The sequence below is a fragment of the Eubalaena glacialis genome, chromosome 2, assembly GCF_028564815.1.
Source record: "Eubalaena glacialis isolate mEubGla1 chromosome 2, mEubGla1.1.hap2.+ XY, whole genome shotgun sequence".
In the NCBI taxonomy this organism is placed as follows: Eukaryota; Metazoa; Chordata; class Mammalia; order Artiodactyla; family Balaenidae; genus Eubalaena; species Eubalaena glacialis.
Window position 1 is genome coordinate 7,615,832 of NC_083717.1, and position 24,891 is coordinate 7,640,722.

The 24,891-nt window shown below is 39.2% G+C and overlaps 1 protein-coding gene across 1 annotated transcript; it reads left to right on the top strand.

The window, feature by feature from the left end:
• Positions 1–204: 204 nt before the first annotated feature.
• On the top strand, positions 205–16,392 carry CDNF (cerebral dopamine neurotrophic factor). The gene is made up of 4 exons (XM_061181570.1): positions 205–389; positions 10,695–10,822; positions 11,891–12,032; positions 16,005–16,392. The coding sequence occupies exons 1-4, from the start codon at positions 275–277 to the stop codon at positions 16,181–16,183; spliced, it is 564 nt and encodes a 187-aa protein (XP_061037553.1). The 5' UTR covers positions 205–274; the 3' UTR covers positions 16,184–16,392.
• Positions 16,393–24,891: the final 8,499 nt, after the last annotated feature.

Sequence of the window (24,891 nt, forward strand, 5' to 3'; positions counted from 1 at the left end):
CTCCCCGCGCCGCTGGGGCGGCACCGCGTGAGCGAGAGTGAGCACGCGCAGGTCGGGGAGGGACAGGAAGCGGCTGCTTCGCTCCGCCCGCTTCCATGCCCTTTTCTTGAGAGCCAATGGAAACTCACGGTTGAGTTGCATCATGTGTCCCAGCAACTCCAGGCAGATTTCTTTCTAAACCTGGCTCTGCGCTCCTGCGTCCTGGAGCAGCCCCGGGCGATAGCAGCGCGGCGGTTCATTTCGCAGGTGGCGAGGCGTTTGGAGCTGGCTCAGCATGTGGTGCGGGAGCCCAGCCGCAGTGGTGGCCTTTTGCGCCGGGCTTTGGGTCTCTAACCCGGGGCGGGCGCAGGGCCAGGAGGCCGGGGGGCGGCTGGGCGCCGACTGTGAAGGTGAGCGGTGTGAGACCTGCTTGCATGGCGGTGACACCGCGTCGCAGTGCAGCTGTTGTCGGCTTTGGCTTCTCCCGGGCCTGCCTATAAATAGCATTTCACTCAGGAAATACGGGCCCTGGCCGTGGTTTCCGATCGCCTTCGCCCAAGCCTAGGCAAAAAGTTCGAGCCGGGCCCAGGGACATGTTCAGGCCGCGTTCTTGGTCTTGCTCGATTAAACTGCCTCAAAGCTGGTGGGTTTGGATTTGGATTCGATTTTGTGCAAACGCACCTAGATGCAGACGACCCTGGCTCCAAAATGATTCTGCTGCCCTAACCGGCGAGACTTGCCTTTCCTTGCACAGAAGCTTTTCAAGTTCAAATTAGTTTATAACTCCCCAAGAAACAAAACATGACAAATTGTCTGTAATTGAGTTGAAATGGCTTAAATCAGAGCACATAACTAACATTTGTTAGAACTTTACAGGGAAAAGTTTCTTTACAAAGGAGTACCTTAACTCCTTAGAGGAGGAATACAAAAAAACGATTCCTTTTCTGTTCACAGAATCTCAGCTGTGGACTTGCACTCAGAACAGGTGGGTCTACATCCCACCCAGCCTTCTGGCTCTGAGGCCACTGTACCCGGTTCTGGCAAAATCAACGTGATAATACCTACCGCAGAGGGCTGGTAACGAGGTCAAAGGAGATAATTAGCTGTGCTACCTCCTTCCTCCTGGACTACTGTAGCACTTACCTCCGAGTTTCATTCATTGAAATAATTAGGTTACATGTATATCCGCTTCATCCTTCCCTGAGCTTTCGAATCTATTCTTACATAACAGGAAATGGTAGGTTCACAATATACCTTTAATGAATGGGTGAGTATAGACTGTAATATAACTGAATAAAGACTTCACAATTGGAGTCCAGTTTTCTATCAGCCCTGCAATAATTAAACTTTTCTCCAGAAATTTAAAATACCTACATGATGTTATTGTCAAACTTTAGATATATTTGTTCAGCCAAGTTATAATTTTCAGTTAAAGATCCCTTATAACTGGGTACTATACGTTTAAAGCAGAATTTGTGAGGCATAAACAGTTGACTGGCTTAATCATCACTAATTTAACTGCTGGAGCTTCTACTTAAAAACGTTTCAGAAGAGCCAGAGCATCTGGATTAATTGTGAAGCTTCTAACGTCTTTCTTGAATTTATTACAGCATATTGTGATTATTAACTTGCATGTCTGAGTAACCTGGGTGTATATTTCCTTTTGTTAACACTGTAGAATCACAACGAAGGAAATACTGGTTTTAGAACAAAAAGAAATAGAGTCTAGTTCTGGCTCTGTTTCTGCTTATGAGTCTTTGTCACTAGCCAATTAATTTTCCCTCAATGTATAAGATTAAAATTCTATACATACTGTAGGGCAAATTTCCATTCTTATCTTGACTACTCTGTGGCATGGGACACCAATGACTTCTTTTATCAGTAAAAAACTGATAGTCCATGAACCACCTGGGACCTATTAATGTATTTTATTAAGTTCACAAAGTATTTTGAAAAAAACATCTAAATTAATTGGCTATATTTTAAACTTGGGAGATGTCATTTTAAAAAGTTCAGATTTCTGGCTTATCTTGAAAACCAGGTGACCAGTCAAGACTAGCCCATATGTCCATATAGTGGGAACTGATGGTGGCTGCTCTTTTTAGAAAGGACATGTGTTCTTTAGGTTTTTGTTTTTGTTTTTCCTAGACTTGGATTGCTTTACCCATTCATTTTACTTGCCTGGGCCCTGTGAATATTCAAGTTTCTGCCTGCTTTAGGTCATGTGAAGCTTACTGAAAAAAAAAAATGCAAACGTTTCTGAATTTATTTAAAAGGATTGTATTATGGGGCTATTAAATTTTATTTTTTACTTTGAAATAATTATACATTCATTTATGGGACTAATTTTAATAAACAAAACCCTATGACATAAATAAAAAGACTATGGTTATCTGGTTATAGCAATAAATGCATGCCAGGATCCTTAAATTACTAATTTGTTAGGTGATTTATAGTGAGATTAATCTCACAAGCCTCTTAAATAGCCTCATCCACCAGAGGGCAGACAGCAGAAGCAAGAAGAACTACAATCCTACAGCCTGTGGAATGAAAACCACATTCACAGAAAGATAGACAAAATGAAAAGGCAGAGGGCTATGTACCAGATGAAGGAACAAGATAAAACCCCAGAAAAGCAACTAAATGAAGTGGAGGTAGGCAACCTTCCAGAAAAAGAATTCAAAATAATGATAGTTTAGATGATCCAGGACCTCAGAAAACGAATGGAGGCAAAGATCGAGAAGATGCAAGAAATGTTTAACAAAGACCTAGAAGAATTAAAGAACAAACAAACAGAGATGAACAATACAATAATTGAAATGAAAAATACACGAGAAGCAATCAATAGCAGAATAACTGAGGCAGAAGAACAGATAAGTGACCTGGAAGACAGAATGGTGGAATTCACTGCCGCTGAACAGAATAAAGAAAAAAGAATGAAAAGAAGTGAAGACAGCCTAAGAGACCTCTGGGACAACATTAAACAACATTCACGTTATAGGAGTCCCAGAAGGAGAAGAGAGAGAGAAAGGACCTGAGAAAATATTTGAAGAGATTATAGTGAGATTAGTCTCTTCATGTAAGCCCAAGGAATAAATTTCCATTCTTACTGTGACTTCTCTGTGGCATGGGACACCACTGATTTCTTTCTTTTTCAGAAAATTTCTTCTCTTGATGGCTATGATACTGCTTTTTCCCTGCCTTTGCTTCCTGTCTCTGTGACCACTTGTTCATAGTATCTTTGTAGGCTTCTAATTCTTTAGCCATGGCTTCAATATTAGAATATCTATAGTCTGATTAATCCCAGATGTTTATATCCACCCCACCTCCTTTTTAGAGTCTCAGACCTTGCATCCCATTGATGACTGAACATACCTACTTAGATACCTTATACCTCAAACTCAACAGAGTCACAAACCAAAGTCATCGTCTCCTTCCCTTCTCAGTCCCCCAAACCTGTTATACTTATGGCATCAGTACATAACTGGTCCACTAGACTAGACTTCTGTCTCTCCCTGATGCCCTAAACCCATCAAACACTGGGTCCATTGATTCTACCTTCTGGCTGACTCTGCTCCTTTCTCCTTCCCCGACTCCAGTGCCTCGTTACAGACCTTCACCATTTTCAACTGCCTTACTGTCACAACAGCATCCTTCCCATGGCAGGGTGATCATGTAATTCCCTCACTAAATATCTTTCAGTGGTCTCCCAATTTCCTCCAGGGAGTTGCCTCTCCTTTGTTCTCTCACAGTATCTAGTACATGTTTCATAGTGTTGAGAAATCGTTTTGGTCTCCTCCATGTGTGCATTCCTTGACAGTCAAGACCGTTTCTCTCACCACATCATCTCCAGTGGCTACCATGGTGTGGGGCATAAGGTAGGCACTCAATTCTGTTGAATACATGTATGCACATATGCTGCAATAAAATATTATATAGCTTTTAGTGAGTCAAAAGTGTATCTTTCAAAGTACAAGTTAGAATTCCCAACACCCACCATCTAGGTAATACATTGACAGAGCAACAGTTAAGGTGTAGAAATCATCTGAAGGTGTATTGTGGGAGTAGAGAAAGAGCTTTGAGCCATCAGGACACAGGGTTTCTTTTTCAGGGAGAGGAGAATTACAGGTCACCAGGAGGCTTTAACGATGGTTTATGCATGGATCATTACAGCAGGTGTCTCCCTTGCATACTTGGTCTTTTGCTAATTAAACTTAGCAAAATACATGTTGGCAAATGTCTCGTTTTCCTCATTCTATCAGTAGCATTTCACACAGCTGATCAGTCAGTCCCTTTTTAACACTTTCTTTGCTTGTCTTCTGGGACACCCTCACTCTTTGTTCTCATCCTCCCTTACTGGCTGCTCCTTTCAGTCTTTTTCTGGTTCTTTCCATCTTTCCAATTTCTAAACAATGGAGTTTCACAAGACTGAGACCCGGGATCTCTCCCTTTTGTGTGGTCTCATCCCACAAAGATCATTTTAATGTTGATGAATTACAAATTTAGTATTTGTCCTAGAACTCACCCCTGAACTCCAGATTTATATACTCAGCAGCTCCTTACTGTTTGCGGTGTCAGACATTATATTAGGGGTCTCCAGAGGAACAGACCAATAGGATACATACATACATACATACACACATACATACATACATACATCCAGATAGATTTATTATAAGGAATTGGCTCTCCTGATTATGGAGGCTGAGATGTCTAAAATTTGCAGTGTGGGCCAACAGGCTGGGGGCCCAGGAGAGCCAATGGTGCAGAAGGCTGTCTGCTGGAGAATTCCCTCATGCTTTTTTGTTCTATTCATGCCAATCTTTTTTTGTTCTATTCAGGCCTTCAACTGATTGGATGAGGCTTATCCACGTTATGGAGGGCAATCTGTTTTACCCAGAGTTCACTGATTTAAATGTTAATCTCATTCAAAAACACCCTCCAAGTGGACACATAAAATTAATCGTCACAGTTGTCTAGAAGTATCTCAAAGTTCACATGTCAAGACTGAATTCCTGCTGGTCTCCACAAACTTGCTTCTCCTGCAGTCTTACCAGTTCAGCAAATGGCAACTCCACTCTTGCATTTTCTCAGGCCCAAATCCTTGGAGTCATTCTTGACTTCTGTTTCCGCCCACCGCCCCCCCCACCCCCCACCATGCCACATCCAATCCATTAGTAAATTCTTTTGGCTCTACCTTCAAAATACATCCAGAATCCAACCATTCTCATCACCTCCAATGCTCCCACCCTGGTTCAAGATATGCAGCTATTTTAAGAACCTCCAAATGGTTATGCCTGCTTTCATTCTGGCTCCCCTGCAGTCTATTCTCCAAAGAACCTCCAGAGGCATAATTTAAAAGTAGTGTCAGACCACTGCACCCTTCTACTCAAAACCTTTAACGGCATGCCTTCTCAGAGTAGGACCCAGAGCCCTTACCATGGCCTCAAAGCCCTAGATGACCTGCAGATGAGCTGCTGCTCATTTGACCTCATTTTCTACCATCCTCCCTCTTGGTCACCCTACTTCCCCCATGCTGGCTCCCTTATGGTCCTTGGGCCTGCCAAGGACATGCCTATGCTGTTCTTCCCTCTGCCTGGAGAGTTCTTCCCAAGCACTCCACTTAAGCTGTTCTCCCACTTCCTTAAGGTTTATGCTCAAATACGACTTTATCTGAGAGACCTTCCCTGACCACCCCGTTTAGAATAATACTGTTACCTTATACTATTACTCTATCCTCCTTACCAAATTTATGTTTCTTCACAGCCACAAGATACTTTTATTTATTCACCAGAATGTAATCCCTGAGAGTAAGAGCTTTGTTTTTCCAACAACCTATAGAATACTGTCCGGCACTTACTAATTGCTCAATAAATATTTGTTAAAACCACGACATGGCTATATTATATTTAGTGTTCTGTTCCTATTAAATAGCATTAGGAATGAATATGACTTCATGTTCTAAAAATAGACATTTCTGGTCGTCTAGCTGAAAACAACTGAAAACACTGGATAAAATAAAAATGTGAAAATGTTAAGTGTAAGTTAGTAAGGCATACCCAGAGGCCAAAAACAATGTGAAAGTGGAAACCAAAAGAGGTAAAGGGACCCCTGAAGCTGGGATTTTTCTTGAGGGTATTTGCCACCCAGGCAATTTAAACTTAGATTTTCATGGCTGTAAAATAAAGAGAATGAATAAAATAAAGAGAATAATGACATAGCCCAGAACCTTCCCAAGTTAGGTGTGTAATACTGGATCCTCCCCCAATTAGTTTGGAACCCCAGAGAGCTAGACTTTCATTATAAAAGGTGACCTGGAAATAACCACAATTCTACCACCATTCTTTAGAGACTAAAAGAAATTGTAGTACTTGAACTTTTTACTGAATAAAAGGTAAAACAAAAATGTCTCCTGATCACTCATACTCACAAGCTACCACACATATGCACTGAAGCCCAAATTGACACAGCCAACCTGGGTGATCCAAAACATGTCAAACTGAGAATTTAGTTTAAAGGGATTTCAAGTAGGCATCAGCAAATGTTAATCTCACATAGGAATCCACCTTCAATCCAGTCCCACAAAATTCTAATAATTCCCACAAAGTTCTAAGAAAGCTCACATTCAGAAAAATCACAAACCCATGGGAAGAAGAGCACCATAAGAGACAGCCAGTTGAGACAAGAGACAGAAGAAGCATACCTGGACAGGCTTCAGGTTTTAGAATTATCAGGCACTGAATATAAAATATGTTTATTATATTTAAAGAAATAAAGGAAGGGATTGAAAATATGAATAAAGGGCAGGAGGCTATTAAAAATGTCCAAACATATTTGGAAAAGAACCAAATAAACATGTACAAATAGAAATTAGTGAGATTAACCACAGACTAGACACAGCTGAGAAAAGAATTAGTGAGTTAGAAGATTGAAGAAATTGTCAAGAAGGAATCACTGAGCAATTAAGAGAATAAAAATATGAAACAGAGATAAAGGTACAATGCGGATCAAGAGAAAAATTCCCACATATGTTAATTGGACTTCCAGAAGGAGAAGAGAGAGTGTAGGGGTGGAGCAAAAGAGATGATAGCTCATTTTTCCAAACGGATGAAAGTCATCAATCCACAGATTTGGAAGTCCAGTATATTCCAAACAGTATAAATAAAAATAATTCCGCATCTAACCATATCAGAAGGAAATTGCAAAACACAAAAGGAGAAAAGAGAAAATCTTAAACACAGAGAAAGAAGACTGATGAACTTAAAGGGAATGGCAATTAGACTGTCGGGTGAGTCAACATTGAAAGGCCCAAAGCCACAGCTAGTAAATATTAAATAGTAAAGCCAGGATTTGGACCCAGAGAGTCTGGCTTCAGAGCCGAAGCACTGAATCCCTACCTATACTGCTTTCTGAGTGTGGAGTTGGGAACTAATTTATTTAAGGCAATATTAAAAATAAAATTGGAACAATGAAGTAATATACAAATTATTCAAGAGCTTCTGGTTATTCTTAAGTCTTAACTCATTATAACATGTATTTTATTCCTAGGTAGCAATTCTCCCCTAGTACTGGTACCAGCAAGACTAATCTGGTGTCTTTTTTTCCCTCCAAAATCAAGCTGGAGCAGATAATGTAGGACTGATTTCAGTTCTAGAAGGTGTGGATGGAACTGCTGAAAATAATGTTCCTAGCCCACTGATAATTTAATAATTCCACTAACTTGATTTTAAACTTTATTATTATCTTTTCAAAAAAGTTGTAGCTCTTTTCCTGCAGGTGGCATTATTATATTTTTCAAGTACTAAGTTAAGTAGTAAATGCTCAAGTTAAAAGACAAAGATTGTGAGGCTACATAAAAACATCCAACCAAATGCTTTTTACAAGAGATGGGTTTGGGCAAAAGAGTTAAATCTTTCTCTTCCACAGGAAAAAACTATAATAAATATCTAAGACTAAAAATAAAATTAGGAATTAGCCACACAAACATGTTATTTAAAATTTGTAAATACCAAAGGAATCAGCTAAAAGAGTTGAAAATGAAAGCTTTGAGCTTGGGGGAAATGGGGAAGGGGAGACAAGGGACACTATTTTTCAAACTGAACCTTTTATAACTCACTGGCTTTAAACTTGGTGTGGGGGGAGGGACAGAGAGGGAGAGAGAAGAGACCTGGAAACCACAAGTATAAAAATTATTTTAGAGTGTTTTTCTTAAACAGGAGTGGAGAAGTGGGATGTGATGTTGAGAGAGGTTTTGTTGCTTTTAAGATATGAGAATTAACAGCATGTTAATGGGAACAAGACGGGAGAGAGAGGGCAGAGGTGCAGGAGCAGGGAGTTGATAGGATCTACTTTAGCAGGTGGAAGGGTTGTCACAGTTCATTCATAGAATTAAGGTAGACTGTGCTGGTACACGTGTTGTAGATGTGGTGGCAGGAGCAAGGGAGAGTTCTTTCCTGTTGCTTTTTTTTTCCCTCAGAGAAATAGGAAGCACCATCATCACTGAAGATGGGGTGGAGGTGTGACACAAGGTTTGAGAGAGCAGCTGCGCAATTGTCCTTTTGGGAGTGGGACAGAGTGAGAATGAGGTCAATGTAGTAGGATTGTTGGGAGCACTGATGGCTCACTGAAATGAGCGGTCATGAATTTACAGTGAGACCAGTGAGTACAGCTGTGCTATTTCCTCCAGCCACGTTCAGTGAGTATAGGTGCAAAGTTTTAACCAGGGTTAGGATTTTGCTGGGTGAGTCCAACAAGGGAGAGAGATGCAAGGGAGTTCAGTCTGTGTGCAAAGGAGTTATTATAATGTTGAACCATGGAATCTAAGCTGGGTGAGGAAGCAGGGTGAAATGGTGGCGGCATCAATGAATAGTATGACCTGGCAGGGTCAGGGAATTGTTTACCTTGGGGTGTTAGAGGATGTGAGCTGGAAAGATGGGAGATGATGATCAGACAATGGGATGTTTCCACTGAGATTATAGAGGTTATAGTCATTGGTAATGACTGGACCTGAGGGTATGACCATGGTGATTTTTCATGTATTTTGGATATTAATCCTTCGTCAGTTATATAAGTCGTAAATATCTTCCTCCAGTTTGTGGCTTGTCTTATCATTTGCTTACGATTTCTTTTGCATTAAAAAACTGGTTAATTTTGATGTAATCAAATGTATGATCCGTGTTTTGGTCTCTTCTTTAAGAAATCCTTCTCTATCCTGATGCCATAAAGATGTTTTCCTAAGGTTTCTTCTAAAACTTTTGCAGTGTTGCTCTTCCCATATGTCCTTATTCACCTGGGATTCACGTCTGTGTGTAGCTTTGGATAGGTGTCTAAGTTTAACTTTTTCCATGGCAGGTGGTCCTAGTACCATTTATTGACTAGTCCATTTTTCCCCCACTGATTTTTAGCATCACTTCTGTACTATACCAAGCTCCTCTAGATTTGTGGATTTGTTTCTAGACTCACTAGTGTGTTCCATTGGTCTATTTCTGTGCCAGTCCCACAATGTTTCAAATGCTATAGCTTTGAATTAGGTCTTGATATCCGATAAGGCCAACTCCCCAAACTCCTTCTTCTTCAAGTATTTCTTGGCTTTCATTTGCTCTTGTTTTTTCATATGTATTTTTGGATCAGTTTATCAAATCTATAAAAAATCCTATTGAGATTTTCATTAGAAGAGCATTGAGTTTATTGATCTACTTAAAAATAATTATCATCCATAATATTGAATCTTCCCATCCATGAACATGGCTTATCTTCCCATTTCTTAGGTCTACTTTTAGGTCTTTTGATAAAGTTTTGTAATTTTTTTCCTTCAAAGTCTTGCTATACTATTAAATTTATTCCTGGTTACCCTAGAATTCGCCACTCTTCCTTATGCTATTTCCCTAAAATTCTTTCTAATATGAGGGCTGCTGTTTTCCAGCATATGCTCTGGCCTCCATGTCCTTCTCTGATTGCTTGGACACTTCCCCTTTGGGACAACAACGTGGGAAAGCAGCCTCCTTCTATTTCAGAGTACCCTAGTGGATAAGCATGTGGGCCCAGAGGGAGACCATCTGGGGTCAAACTCCCTCTACCACTTACTGGGCAAGCTCACTGGCCTCTCTCTGACTCAGGTTCTTCATGTGTAAAATGAGGATAGTAATGTACATCAGAGTTTTGTTCTGAGACTTGAATAAGTTCATCCACATAAAGTATTCAGAACAGTGCTAACAAATGGTAACTATGGTTGTTCTTATTGCCTGTGCCTCTTCTGAGTGTCATCTCTTCACTGACTCTGGAACCTGTGATTGAATACGATTGTTCAGACGGGGGTTCAAACTGGAACATGCAGGCAGATGCAGACTACCAAGGGGCTTCATTCAAGACACATATTCTGTTTTTTCTCTATGCTTTAAACAAAGCTGTCCCAAGCATCATATCCCAGAGGAGGCAATATTTTCTTTTAGGGTTAGTGACATTTTGTGGGAAAGTTCTCATATTAAGTGGAACTTGGTTCCATAGATTGATGGATTGATTCAATAAGCTCATGTTATTCAAGGCCCAAGACTAAGCTAAAAGCTACAGGCCTGAAACCATTCTTACTTAAAATATGAATTTAATTTGTCACAATGCGTTGAATCATACTTACTTTTTTATTTGGTGGGAGAAACATATACATAGGTGTGGTAGTGGTGATATTGTACACAAATACATAATTTATTTGTTCCTTCTAGTGTGTCAAGAATTCTTGAACCGATTCTACAACTCCTTGATAGCCAGAGGAGTCAACTTTTCTCTGGACACCATAGAAAAAGAATTGATCAGCTTTTGCTTGGATGTCAAAGGAAAAGAAAACCGCCTGGTATGGTAAATCTTCACCTTTCATTTTCTCCCTGTGCTCGGAGAAAACTGCTCATCATTTCATTTCTCATCTTGAATTTAATGTTCTCCTTCTTCGATGCTTGCCTCAAGCCTGCTCACTGCAGAAAGCGAGCAGAAATTGATCTTTCAGGGAAATGGAGTCAATGTATTTTCATCTAGAGTATGTCTCATTTCATTTGGCTTTTTGAAAAAACCATAGGCAACCAATTCCACAATTTCTTAAAGGAAATTATACAATTGAATTCCTAATGAGAATTTACTGTCCTGAGTTAAGAGTGGGTATACTTTCCACTTCTTATCAAGACAATTCGTGAAATCTATCAAAATATTTTTACATCATTATTTATGCATAATTAATGAAGTACTTTTATTATCTTGTAATGGTGTTTCCTGGGTATACACAAATGACCTGTTTCAATATACTGTTTTTACAGCACTAAAGACAATCTTGGGCCAATTCATTTTGCCTAAAATTGTCATGTTGAATTTGTCAGTTAAATTTTCCTCATTGACTGTTCACCACTGACACACTGTAAAAGTCTCAGCATTTGTCTGCACCATTAAGTTTTATATTTTTAAATGTCAAATGCTTGTCAGGGAGCTTGAAAGGCAGTGGAACGTGATGGAACAGGGCATGGACTCCAGAGCCAAAAGGCTAGATTTTTAAATTAATTCGGTCTTTTCTTCTTGCTAGTTGGGTGACCTCCAGTTGGCTTGGGTGTAAAATCCTAGTACTTACGTCACAGGATTGTTATGAGAATTACATACATCAATACCTTTAAAGCCCTGAGAGCAGTGTGTCGCACAGATAAAACATTTAGCAAGTGTTAGCTCTTATCAGTAGTCTTTAAGCATCATGTGAATTGCAGGGCACTTCTAATTAGGCTGATCATGGGAACGGAGTCGTTTGTTTTCTGGTGTCTTAGCAGGGGTTAAATTTAAAAGCTGGGCCACAAAAACTAGGTTAACCTCTTTCTCACTTCTTGAAACTATACTACTTGCTTTTTTTCAGTGTCTGGGCCCCTAAAGTCTCTTCATTCCCCTTCAGTGCTACTATCTAGGAGCAACAAAAGATGCGGCCACAAAGATCCTAAGTGAGGTCACTCGCCCAATGAGTGTGCACATGCCTGCAGTGAAGATTTGCGAGAAGCTGAAGAGGATGGACAGTCAGATCTGTGAGCTGAAATACGGTATAACGGAGTCAAATGTTTTTTTCCCCAAATGTCCAGCATATTGCCAATTCTCTAAACATAGGGCCAGTTTCTAAAAAGTCAGTGTTAGAAAGAAAGAAGTTCTACACTTGCTAATAGGGTGCTGGACTGCTGCGTGGTGCCTAGTGCCATGTGAACTTCTTTGGGGGAAGAGAAATGAATTCTGGCACAGTCAGCATTAGGTAAAACTGCCCACCCAAATGGCAAAGTTTAACCTCTTAAATCACTAAGGCGTTGTCAACTACATATGTCAAGGAAGAGTTCAAAATTTCAAGGGAGCAGCTACTCGTGGTGAATTAGCTCTTGGTAACCTATTAAGACAAAAGTTGCATCTATTCAAAGGTGATGTAAGGATTTTGAAGTTTTAAATGGGACTCTAACGTTCTTCCTAGAGCTATCATTCTGCCAGCTTTAACTTTTAGGAAATAGGTCATTCACATCAAAGCAGGTTTTACCTGATGAAAGAGCCTTATCAAGGGTGCCTAAAATAAACAGCCAGAAAAGGAAGATGTCCTATTTAAAACATTATCCTTGGCCTTATAAATTTTACATACATAGATCTATTCTTATACAGAGGATTTGTATCTGGGCCAGTCTTTTGGGTAGATTGATTAGGTATCATAGAAGGCTGGAGGGGGACTTCCCTGGTGGTCCAGTGGTTAAGACTCTGTGCTCCCAATGCAGGGGGCCAGGGTTCAATCCCTGGTCAGGGAACTAGATCCCGCATGCTGCAAGGAAGATCCCGAGTGCCGCAACTAAGACCCAGCGCAGCCAAATAAATAAATAAATAAATAAATAAATAAAAGGCTGGGGGATTCCCCACTTAGCCTATCCTAATACCTGTAATTCCACCAGTAGAAATCCATTTCTTTTGCTTATGTCATTGTTTTATGTTACATACCTGGCATAGTCTTTGTAAACTACCTAAGTAATTAGCACCCAACTCTGAATTATTTTAGTCTTATTTTCCAGCATAGCTGTGTAATAAGCCTATGCACTATAGCTACACAGATGGCTTTAAATAGGTTTAAGGTCAGAAGATACCAAAGACAAGCTGTTTCTCAAATGGCCAAGGGCAGGCCCAAACTTCCAGGGTGGTGATGAAGCAGATGTTTTTTGTTATTGGCTTCCAAGTAACGAAGTAGAGGCAGGAATCGCTGAGTCCATATAAACGATAGCCCCCAAAGGGACAAAACTGTGCTGATTCTTCCCTTCAACAAGTTTCTTTTGAATAGCTTTTACTATGAGCAAGGGATCTTACTGGGCTTCTTGAATAATAGAAAAATTAATCAGATATTATTGAGAAGAAGAGAGTACTTATTAATGTTTTGGCAATGCTGGCCACTAGAGGCTCTTAGGGAGCCATGGACTAGATTTACTGTTGGTATTGACTTTTTCCCTGTAGTTTTAGGGAGTCATAGAGGATTTTCCCCTTTTAAAGTTAATGCCAAATGCCAAGTTCTCTAGAATAACCTGAAGAAACTACCAACACTTGCAAGAAACTATTTTTTTCCTTCAACCATTTATCTTGAATAGACCACTAGTTCTAAATTCTTCCCAGCTTATGTTTGGCAGGAAAGTTGAGACTGAACAGGGGCCTTTGAGCTGTGGAGTATTAATAATTTGGGCTATAAAAGTTTCTACTCCTAAAGGTATTTTGTCATGTCAGGCAGGAAATTAACAGACAAGGTAAGTGTAGACTTGGATTATGTTTTCAATTAGGAAGGTGTTATTTGGTTTTTGACCTGAAAGAATGTTTTCACTTGCTCTGTTTTTTTTTTTTTTTTTTTATAAATTTATTTTATTTATTTTATTTTTGGCTGCGCTGGGTCTTCGTTGCTGCACGCGGGCTTTCTCTAGTTGCAGTGAGCGGGGCTACTCTTTGTTGCGGTGCGCGGACTTCTCGTTGCAGTTGCTTCTCTTGTTGCGGAGCATGGGGTCTAGGTGCGTGGGCTTCAGTAGTTGTGGCACGCGGGCTCAGTAGTTGTGGCTCGAGGGCTCCAGAGCACAGGCTAAGTAGTTGTGGTGCGTGGGCTTAGTTGCTCCGTGGCATGTGGGATCTTCCTGGACCAGGGCTCAAACCTGTGGCCCCTGCATTGGCAGGTGGATTCTTAACCACTGCGCCACTAGGGAAGCCCTTTGCTCTGTTTTTTAAAAGAATGGGAATCACTATTAAAAAATGTAAGGATTTTCTGGAGCAGAGTGTAGCTGACCCTCCAAATAAAAAAGCCTTTAAAATCCAACTTTTATTTACTTATTTCCAGCTTTACTGAGATGTAATTGACATATAACAGTGTGTAATTTTAAGGTGTACGATGCGTTGATTTGATATACCTCTATATTGCAATATGATTACCATGTTAGCTAACAGCTCCATCATATCACATAATTACCATTTCTTTTTTTGTGATGAGAATATTTAAGATCTACTCCTTAGCAGCTTTCAAATATGTAATACAGTATTCTTAACTATAATCACCATTTTGCTGTTCTTTCTCAGGATTGCTTTGGCAATTCAGGGTCCTTTGTCATTCCATACAAATTTCAGGATTTTTTTTCTATCTCTGTAAGAAGTGCCACTGGCATTCTGGTAGGGATTGCATTGGTTCTGTAGATTGCTTTGGATGGTATGGACATTTTAACTATGAATTCTTCCAAACCATAAACACAGGATCTCTTTCCATTTGTTTGTGTCTTCTTCAATTTCTTTCATCAAAGTCTTGTAGTTTTCTGTGTATAGATCTTTTACCTCCTGATTAAATTTGTTCCTAAGTCTAAAATCCAACTTTTAACTTAGGGTACACTGACAGGAAGTTTTTGAAAAATCACTTGACAACTATGTTAGGTTATTGAAAGGCTTTTAAATGCCATGTTCTACTATGTAGGGAACAAAAGGAATGCTTCAAGAGGTCAAGCTGAAAAAGTCCTAGGCTGCCACTAATTGTTAAACAAGTCAACTTAAATGCTGTATCTATGTTCAAGCACACCACTGGTGGTGAGGGAGAGGGAAGGAGACTTTCCTTCGAAAGAGAAAAATTGCCCCTTTCTCACGGGGAAATCAGAATCACGAGTATATTATAGATGAGCTTAATTATTTTTCTATTTTTGGGCTTGGCAATAGAGAAGTAGCTGAGTTCTTGACATCCTTTGCAGATAATCTGTAAACAGGGAAACAATAGTCTTACTAGAGGAGTTAGATGTTGGTGACAGGTATTATTGGCAAGAATGCTAGGAGCCAGATTGGCTCGTACCGAGGCACCAGCGTTAGAGAGGTGGCTATACCCCAAAGGTCTGTAAGTAAACCCTGTGATGATTTGGTAATCCCAGTAGGGGTGGAGGGATCAAGTGAGTTTAAGCAGAGATCCAAAACAATTAAGGATCAGTGATAATGCTCCTAATTTTATTCATGTGTTTGGGTTTCTTTAAATTTGTATTTAAAAACTAATTTGTATTAGTGCTTTGTAATATGTGTGCTCATCTGTTTTACCACAGACATATCTCATATAAAAGTGAATCGTAACTTTCTAGCTAGTTACAATCTATGGCTTTCAGTTGGCCACACACACAGGGCCATCCCAAGGTACCGCCTTTTATTGATTCCGTTCTTCTTACCTTAGGAGCAGCAAATCGGATGCGGTGCTATTTGTTTTATGAACGTTGGTCTTGAGAACCCATGGAGTGGTAGCAAAGACTGCAAAGCTACACAGGCCCTGTTTTGAAGCGAGTATAATTCCATGGAAAGAAAGTCCAACAGATCATGAGTTATCCCAATAGCTTTGCATATGATACATTTTTCTTAGGTATGTCCTGTTTTCCATAGACACTGGAACTGTTCCCCACTTTAAATCACAGGGTAGTCAGCACCAAGATAAGTAACACTATTTGCCTTTCTAAGTGTTTCATAGTTGGTTTTGTTTTTTAAAAATTGTGCTTTTCCTTTTTGTCATGAAGAAAAAAAATTGGATTTGGCATCAGTGGACCTGTCCAAGATGAGAGTAGCAGAGCTGAAACAGATACTGTACAGCTGGGGAGAAGAATGCAGGGCCTGTGCGGAAAAAACCGACTATGTGAATCTCATCAAAGAACTGGCACCCAAGTACACAGCGACGTACCCCAAAACAGAACTCTGACCCCCGGAAGCTGGTGTACCACTGATTGTAATTAGAGACAAAATGCCTCTCTAGGATATGGACGCGTTTGTTGAGAGGAACCAGGAATTGCAATGTGTGTGGTCTCAGACTTGTTTTGATATTACACCTCAGAATTGGTTACCTGGGTTTATAAGTAGAACTGCTAGTATTAGTGGTTTCTTAAATCTGCAGTGTACCAAAACCTACAAGTGCCTTTCTCATGATTTTCTTGTATGTGAGTTATCATTGCCTATCTCCTAAAATGGGGAAAAGTGAACCACTGAAAAATCGGTGTAGTAAATTGATTCTAAGCAGGAAGAGTGCTCAGAGGCTCCTATCTGTGCACTAATTTTTAATTAAATATGTTGGATTAGAGAAAGACAAATATCATATGATATCACTTATATGTGGAATCTAAAAAAAGGGTACAAATGAACTTATCTACAAAACAGAAATAAAGTCACAGACATAGAAAACAAACTTACGGTTACCAGGGGGTAAGTGGGGGGAGGGATAAATTGGGAGATTGGGATTGACATAAACACACTACTATGTATAAAATAGATAACTAATAAGGACCTACTGTATCGCACAGGGAGCTCTACTCAATACTCTGTAATGACCTATATGGGAAAAGAATCTTAAAAAAAGAGTGGATACATGTATATGTGTAACAGATTCACTTTGCTGTACACCTGAAAGTAACACAACATTGTAAATCAACTGTACTCCAATAAAAAAAAATGTTGGATTATGACAAAAGAAATGATGTTTAGCTTATCTAACTCCCAACTTCAACCCAAATGATAACCTGGCACAATCAAAAGTCTTTTAAAAAGTAAACTTTGTGTTTTTAACTGTAAATCACTCTACCTTCTAGCTCCCTTTGTTATCAGAAATAGGAGGGCAGGAAGCACTACTTGAAATTAGTGTTTCCCAGGGGAAGGAAACCTTTTTAAAACCTATTTAAACCTACTTAGAATAGATCAAGAATCCACACGAGTACAGCCAACGTTTTAGCGAATTGTATCCACACTCACACTGTTAACTGAACCAAGCTCAAAGTCATTTGCCCTTCTTCCTATCACACATTAGACAAGCTTTTGATAGAGGATTAAAGAATATTAAGAGCACCTGCGGACAACATGGAGCTTTATGATTCTTAATGCTATTTTATCAGCTTTAAATTGTAAAATAATTTTTGGTTCCATTTTCTGGCCACACAAGAATAAGAACCCCACTGTAGACAAGACTGCCTCTCTGTGGCAGGTGGAGGTGGGGAATGACGGCAGGGCAGCTGGAGGGAACGTTCTGGGGTGATGGGAATGTCCTGAATCTTCATTGGGGTGATGGTTACATGGGTGAATATGACTGTCCAGTTCATCCAGCAGTACAATTAAGATATGGGCATTTTATTGTATGTAAATTATACCTAAAATACTGCTGTAGAAAAATTATTTGAAAATTAAGTAAAATCAATTGATTCAAAACATCTTGTTTCTTTAAGAATTGCATTTGCTTAGAGTTGCCATATGATCCAGCAATCCCACTCCTGGGTATATCTCCCTCCTGGGCATATATCCAGACAAAACTATAATTTGAAAAGATACATGCATCCCTATGTTCATAGCAGCACTATTTACAATAGCCAAGACGTGGAAACAACCTAAATGTCCATTGACAGATGAATGAATAAAGAAGATGTGGTATATATAAATACACACACACACACACACACACACACACACACACACACACACACACGATGGAATACTATTCAGCCATAAAAAAGGACATTTTTGCCATTAGCAACCACATGGATGGACCTAGAGGGTGTTATGCTCAGTGAAATAAGTCAGACAGAGAAAGACAAATACTGTATGCTGTCACTTATATGTGGAATCTAAGAAATAAAACAAACTAGTGAATATAACAAAAAAGAAACAGACTCACAGATACAAAGAACAAACTAGTGGTTATCATTATCAGCCATAAAAAGGATGAAATAATGCCATTTGCAGCAACATGGATGGACCTAGAAATTATCATACTAAGCAAAATAAGTCAAAAAGAGAAAGAGAAATACCAGATGATATCACTTACATGTGGAATCTAAAATATGGCACAAATGAACATATCTATGAAACAGAAACAGACTCACAGACATAGAGAACAGACTTGTGGTTGTCAAGGGGGTGGGGGGTGGGGGAGGGATGGATGGGGAGTTTGGGGTTAGCAGATGCAACCTATTATATATAAAATGGATAAACAACGAGGTCCTACTGTAGAGCACAGGGAACTATATTCAATATCCTGTGATAAACCATAATGGAAAAGAATATGAAAAAAAATAAGTATAACTGAGTCACTTTGTTGTACAGAAGAAATTAACACATAATTGTAAATTAACTATACTTCAATAAAATAAAAAAAATTGCATTTATTTACTAGGAGTTCTTTTGGGGAGTGGATGAGAAAATTTCCAGACTGAAAGTATACAATGAAAGTAAAATTTTCACTTTTAAATGCCTCATAGGTAAAAGCATTTCCAACTGGGCAGTTGGGATACAACTGAACTTGTCAGAGAATTAGTGGTTAGTAACTTAAAAATGAGAATAAAAAAGCTTTGGTGTAATAAATAGCCAAAAGGGTTATTGTTTCTGGATTTTGGCAGCTTGGTCATTTTGTGTAAAGCACCCTACTTTATTATGAATTATATTTTTAAAAAGTCCAAATTTAGGCTATTTACAACCTTTATGTTTGTTTTTCTTTAGTGCATTTTGAACCTATTGAGAAACTCGTCATTTGAAAATAATATGTGTGATGTCTGCTCTCAAAATCAGGTCATATTTCTGTGTCATCTTTTCAGGATATAAATCTAGGTAATGAGAACACTGCCCAGCAGGTCATTCAAATCCATGATGTTTAGTCTGGTTTTTCGAAGTGCATTTACTCTCAGGCAGTGCTGCTCAAACTTCTCCAAGCATGCATACAAATCACCTGGGGATCTTGTTACAACGTGGCTTCTGACTCAGTAGGGCTGGGTGGGACCTGAGACTCTGCATTTCCAGGCTGCTCTTCCAGGGACTACACTTTGAGTAGCCGGGGCCTAAGTCATGGATCCTGAGCCAGACTCAATCAGTTAGGTTTTCGATAGAGACAGCTGAATAGAACAATGACAAAACAAATAACAATAAAGGCAGAAGAGTTGATTCTCTCACATAAGTGAAGTCCAGAAGTAGCCAGTCCAGAGTAAATACAGCAGTTCCATGAAGTCATTAGGGACTCAGCTCTTAACTTTTTGCTTCATTTCCTAGTGGTGGGTTCCATTCTTAACCCATGGTCCAAGTTGGCTGCTGGAACTTCTGGTTCCAGAAGGGAGAAGGCATAAAAAGACCTGTCTCTAAGCTGGGCCAGGCTCCATAGGGCAGCCTTTCCCTTCGTCTTCTCCCTTTCCCTTCTCCTTCCCCTCCTCCCACACCCTCAACCCCCAAGTTCCACCTCCCACTCAACACTCTGCTTATATGTCATTGACCAGAACTTGATCACATGCCAAACCCTGCTGCAAGGAAGTCTGGGAAACAACATCTTTTATTGAGTTCATTGCTGCCCAAATAAAATCAGGATTCTTTTTTTTTTTTTTTTTTTTTTACTGAGGAGGCAGGGAGAAAGAGTTGTTTGTGGCCACAAGCTATCTCTGCCACGCAGCATACATTTTCCTTCCTGTGAACCTTAGTTATAATTCCTGGTTATCAGACCTTAGATACCTCTTCTCCCTCCTTGCTATTTGCTTCTATCATAAATGTAGGCAGTTATGTCTTTCCTTTTTTTTTTTTTTTTTGACAAGAAGTAGCTACTGTTTTTCTATTTTATTTTCATTTTATTTATTTATTTTTTTGAATTTTATTTTATATATATTTTTATATAGCAGGTTCTTATTAGTCATCCATTTTATACTTATTAGTGTATACATGTCAATCCCAATCGCCCAATTCATCACACTACCACCCCTACCCCGCCACTTTCTCCCCTTGTGTCCATACGTTTGTTCTCTACATCTGTGTCCTGCCCTGCAAACTGGTTCACCTGTACCATTTTTCTAGGTTCCACATATATGCGTTAATATACAATATTTGTTTTTCTCTTTCTGACTTACTTCACTCTGTATGACAGTGTCTAGATCCATCCACATCTCTACAGATGACCCAATTTCGTTCCTTTTTAGGGCTGAGTAATATTCCATTGTATATATGTACCACATCTTCCTTATCCACTCGTCTGTCCATGGGCATTTAGGTTGGTTCCATGACCTGGCTATTGTAAATAGTGCTGCAGTGAACATTGGGGTGCATGTGTCTTTTTGAATTATGCTTTTCTCAGGGTATATGCCCAGTAGTGAGATTGCTGGGTCATACGGTAATTCTATTTTTAGTTTTTTAAGGAACCTCCATACTGTTCTCCATAGTGGCTGTATCAATTTACATTTCCACCAACAGTGCAAGAGGGTGCCCTTTTTTATTTTCATTTTAAATGGCTTCCTCTTGTGTGTGTGTGCATTTTTGGGGTGTGTTTTTAACCCCAAATCTATAAGCACACAAGTTAGAAATCAGACATTCTGACTTCAAAGAGTGACAAAACTCTGGGCTAAAAACTCTCATCTAAACAGTGGTGGTCTGGGGCAGACATTATTCCTAATCTACTCTAGATTTCAAAAACTCCAAGCAGATGACCCTTTAATTTGGTTCCTAAATACACACGAGAGGCTAGATAGAGCACGACTTAAAAGTTGTAGTTATTCATTTGAGTATAGATATTTGTAATCTACATTCCACTAAACAGTGTTAACTTTAGAACGAGTTACCTTGACATATAGGACAAGAAAATATTGGATTATCAGATCCCTAAAAAAAGCAGAGCATTTTGTGATCCAGAGACCCTATCTGTGGGTTTGAGCAGCTCTTCTTAAGAGTCTTTTCTAAGCAGATATCTGAGTTTTTATCCTCTGAGTCTCATCCAGAAGAAATTACTGTCAGGTGCCCATTCGTTCACAGTGTGTTTGAAAGAAAAACAATTCCACCAAAAGAGAAGTAGGAAAGGGAATGAGTAGTATGTATGATTAAGTTTGTTTGTGTTTGGTATGCTTTTCACTGACAAAAACTTTTGAGAATTTGGGATTGTGTGGGCATATCCGGTGCTGAATTTCTAAAGCTCACCAGGATTTAAATTAAAATTTTAATGCGTGGGACCAACAAATCAGAAATTTAAATGTGATTGTCAAGAGAGGGAAGGTCGTTGGTTGTCCATGAAGTGGATCAACTTTAAGGCAGTATTTTTTAAGCTTCTTGGGTGATTTCCCCGTGAGGCTGTCCTAGGTTCTCTGCTCATAATTCTGACATCTGCCTCCCCACGGTGATAGTTCCTTGCTGTGGGAAGCTCAGCCTGTGCATTCAGCTCTTCCAGAATTTGCTGGCAGACTTTGCGAGCCAACATACATAGTCTGGCATGTTGTGCATTTTCTGTGAATGTATCCCTACTTCTGAAGACACCTAGTCGATTATACTGCATAAGAGATGGATCAACCCACATTTAGAACAAGAGAAGAAAGCAAAAAGGACTCACAAAAATATATAATACAGGGCCATGACCCATCACCAAAAATACTTGGAGCTAGGTATTCTTGGAATTCATAATTTTTCTGATGCTGGAAAGATAATATGATGCATATACTAAATATTTCATAATCTCCTCTGGGCTTGTGGCTGTGCCCTTCCATAAACCCAGGTCAGGTTTTGTCATTAGAAGAAATCAGGCCAGGTTTTGCTTGTCAAAGGAGTTGCAAAAAAGAACTTGGTATTTTCAGAGCTTTTCGGATTTCTGAGTCTTAGATGAGAGAGCGTGGCACTGTAGTTCTGTGGTGACTCCAATCTAGGGTTTATCAATCATGAATTAAGACTTCAGCCCTTCTTTGATAAAACCTCTACTGCCCATAGACTAGTCTCCCATAGACAGAACTTCTTTCTTCTAGAAAGGAGTTGAAAAGCACCCGGGGGCCTCAGAAAATTAGGACTCTTGGTGCCTTCTTTCTTTCTTTTTTGGCCACACGCCTTCCAGGAGCATGGTGTGTGGTAAGCATGAAACACCCACCCAGGAAACCAGTGCTCACTGGGCTGTCTTCCTTCCAAACAAGGTGGGTCAGCAGTGGTTTCTCCTCTTCAGGTCATGGTAGCCAAGAAGCCGAAAGGAGCGGCTGGGCCTTTCTGCAGCCCCCCACTGCCTTAAGAGCCCTCTTTCCTCAGACTGAAAGTCTGCTCAGACTTTGCAACCCACTGTCCTGTCTTACAATCAGCTGCAGAAGACATTGTTTACAGGCTCTTGCCTTTTTCCTTTTGAATTTTTTAAAACCTATTTTGGAAAGAACAGATCAGATGGTGGCGCCTTCGTGACGGAGCAGCTATAAATGCATTCTGAGGGATCTTGGACCATGCAATTTCTAGCAGGAGGTAAACTTGCTCACCTGCTTGATATTATCTAAGAATGTGTGTGTCTGGCCCAGGAATTCATTTCTCCCTATTTCTGAGTCTTCCACTGACAGCCAGATATTTACTTCTCATATACCTCTGTTCTTCCTGAATCCTAAATGAATAAGTTCCTTGTTTCCTTCGAAAAAGAAATCCAGAGTTTTCTCCTTATGTTTGTGCCTCCCCGGAAAGTTCAGTGTCATAGCACCTTGACCTTGGGCTGTAAGTGCTCAAAAGCTTAGTTCAGACCCAGACTTTGCAAATGATCTTTGCAGTTTCCTTTACTTTCTCTAATATAGTTTATTGGTGGTTCCCCCAAATTTCATTCTATTGGAAAATCTTATTACTGTAATAGCATCTTGACTATACAAAGATAGAAATAATAAGATGGAAAGAGTAGTGAATCGGAATTTGAATTCTAGGTTTGCCTATGGCTGGTTGTGCTACCTGAGAAGAGTCATTCAACTTTTCTGGCCCTCTGTTTTTCATCTTAGGATTCAGCTATCTACTTAATTGCATTATTGTGAGGATTAAATGGAAAAAAATATAGGTAAAATATGTAACAGGGTGCCTAGCTCAGGGTGGACACCTCAGTAGATATTAGTTGAATCTGAATTGCACTTTTAAAGATTTCATTTATTGTCACAGCATTGTACGTGAAGACATTTTAGAGATGAGGAAGTGAGGAGACATTTAGCAACTTGTTTACTGAGGCCAGGAAATGAATTCAGGTCACCCGGCTTCTGGACTGGATGTAACTTTTAGGCTGAGAAATTCAGGGGTGAGAGAGTTTGATGATTTGGAAACTTGGACTTTAATTGTTGGGAAGTAGGACTATTCACACCTCATGCCTTAGAGTTCTTAAAGGGATGGCAAATAAAGTGGTTGGAATTCGATAAATGATGAATATAATGTAGTCTAGGATGTCACCTGTGATCAGTAGTGGGCTATCTCTTTTATTTGGGGTGACTCGATATTTCTGGAGCATCCTTTAATTCTACACCCCTCCATGACGCTGTTGCATTTTGCAGGATGCAGGAAAATATAGGTCAACTATCTTGTCCAAAAAAAAAAAAAAATCTGAGTATGTTCATGGGTATTTTTATTGCAGCCACATCTACCAGTTCTCTGGAAACACCTGGAAAATTTATTCATCAGCATGTCTCTAGAAAGCCTATAAAAACTTTTGAAACTCAGCAATCTCAAATGAAGCACTTTGTGAGTTGTGCTTGATTTGACGAGTTTGACTATTAGTAAATTTCCCATCTGCCTTCCTTTTTCTGTTAGACAAAAAAGATAATATACCAGAATGTGATAACCTATTGTTCTGTTTTGAAGAGTTGCTTTTCACTTGTTTAAATTGTTAGAAATGTAAGGGTTGATATCCTTTTCCTATTTTCACAGTAATATCAACTATTTTCATCTGACCTACACCTATTGGAACACACTCTAAATTATATATCTCTCTGCTGGAGAGAGGGGAAAATGTGTAATATAGTGTTCAGGAAAATAAATGATTATTTATAAATATGCTTTGGTTAAAAGCCAACTTACACCTTAATTTTAAACTTAGGCCTTCTATGAGTAAATTATTATAATTTAAATAATTATATATATAATTATATATATTTATTTAATTTAAATAATTTTATATATAAAATTATATAAATAATTTTATATATATATAAAATTAAAATATATAATTCTATATATATAAAAAAGGCCACATAATGCTTCCACTAATCATTGCAATTAACCGAGATGGAATTTTTCCCCAGCTGTAAGAATGATGATGAATTGATGATTTAATATTTTTAGAGTGACTTAGTATCATATACTTTTGGGGGTAGGCTTTACTTTGAAATAATTTTAAACACAGAGAAATTTCAGTTTCAAGAATAGTACACATAAGTCCTATATACCCTTCCCCAGATTCACCATTTGTTAATATTCCACCATATTTTCCGTCTCTCTCTACATATACACATATTATTTCTTCTCAACCCTTTGAAATTAAGTTGCAAAAGGTGTGATGCTCTGTTACACCTCTAAATACTTCAACGTGTAACAAGAACATTCCCTACATAGCCGCAGGACACCCATCCAAATCAGGAAATTAACATTGATATTGTACAATCTTCAATGGGGATCGCAGGTCCCCATTCAAATTTCACTGATTGTCCCCATGAT

Excerpts from the sequence above, each read along its gene's own strand:
- CDNF (XM_061181570.1), top strand. The coding sequence starts at position 275 with ATGTGGTGCGGGAGCCCAGCCGCAGTGGTGGCCTTTTGCGCCGGGCTT. Across the intron at positions 390-10,694 it reads GCTGGGCGCCGACTGTGAAG|TGTGTCAAGAATTCTTGAAC; the intron begins GTGAGCGGTGTG and ends TGTTCCTTCTAG. Across the intron at positions 12,033-16,004 it reads GATCTGTGAGCTGAAATACG|AAAAAAAATTGGATTTGGCA; the intron begins GTATAACGGAGT and ends TTTGTCATGAAG.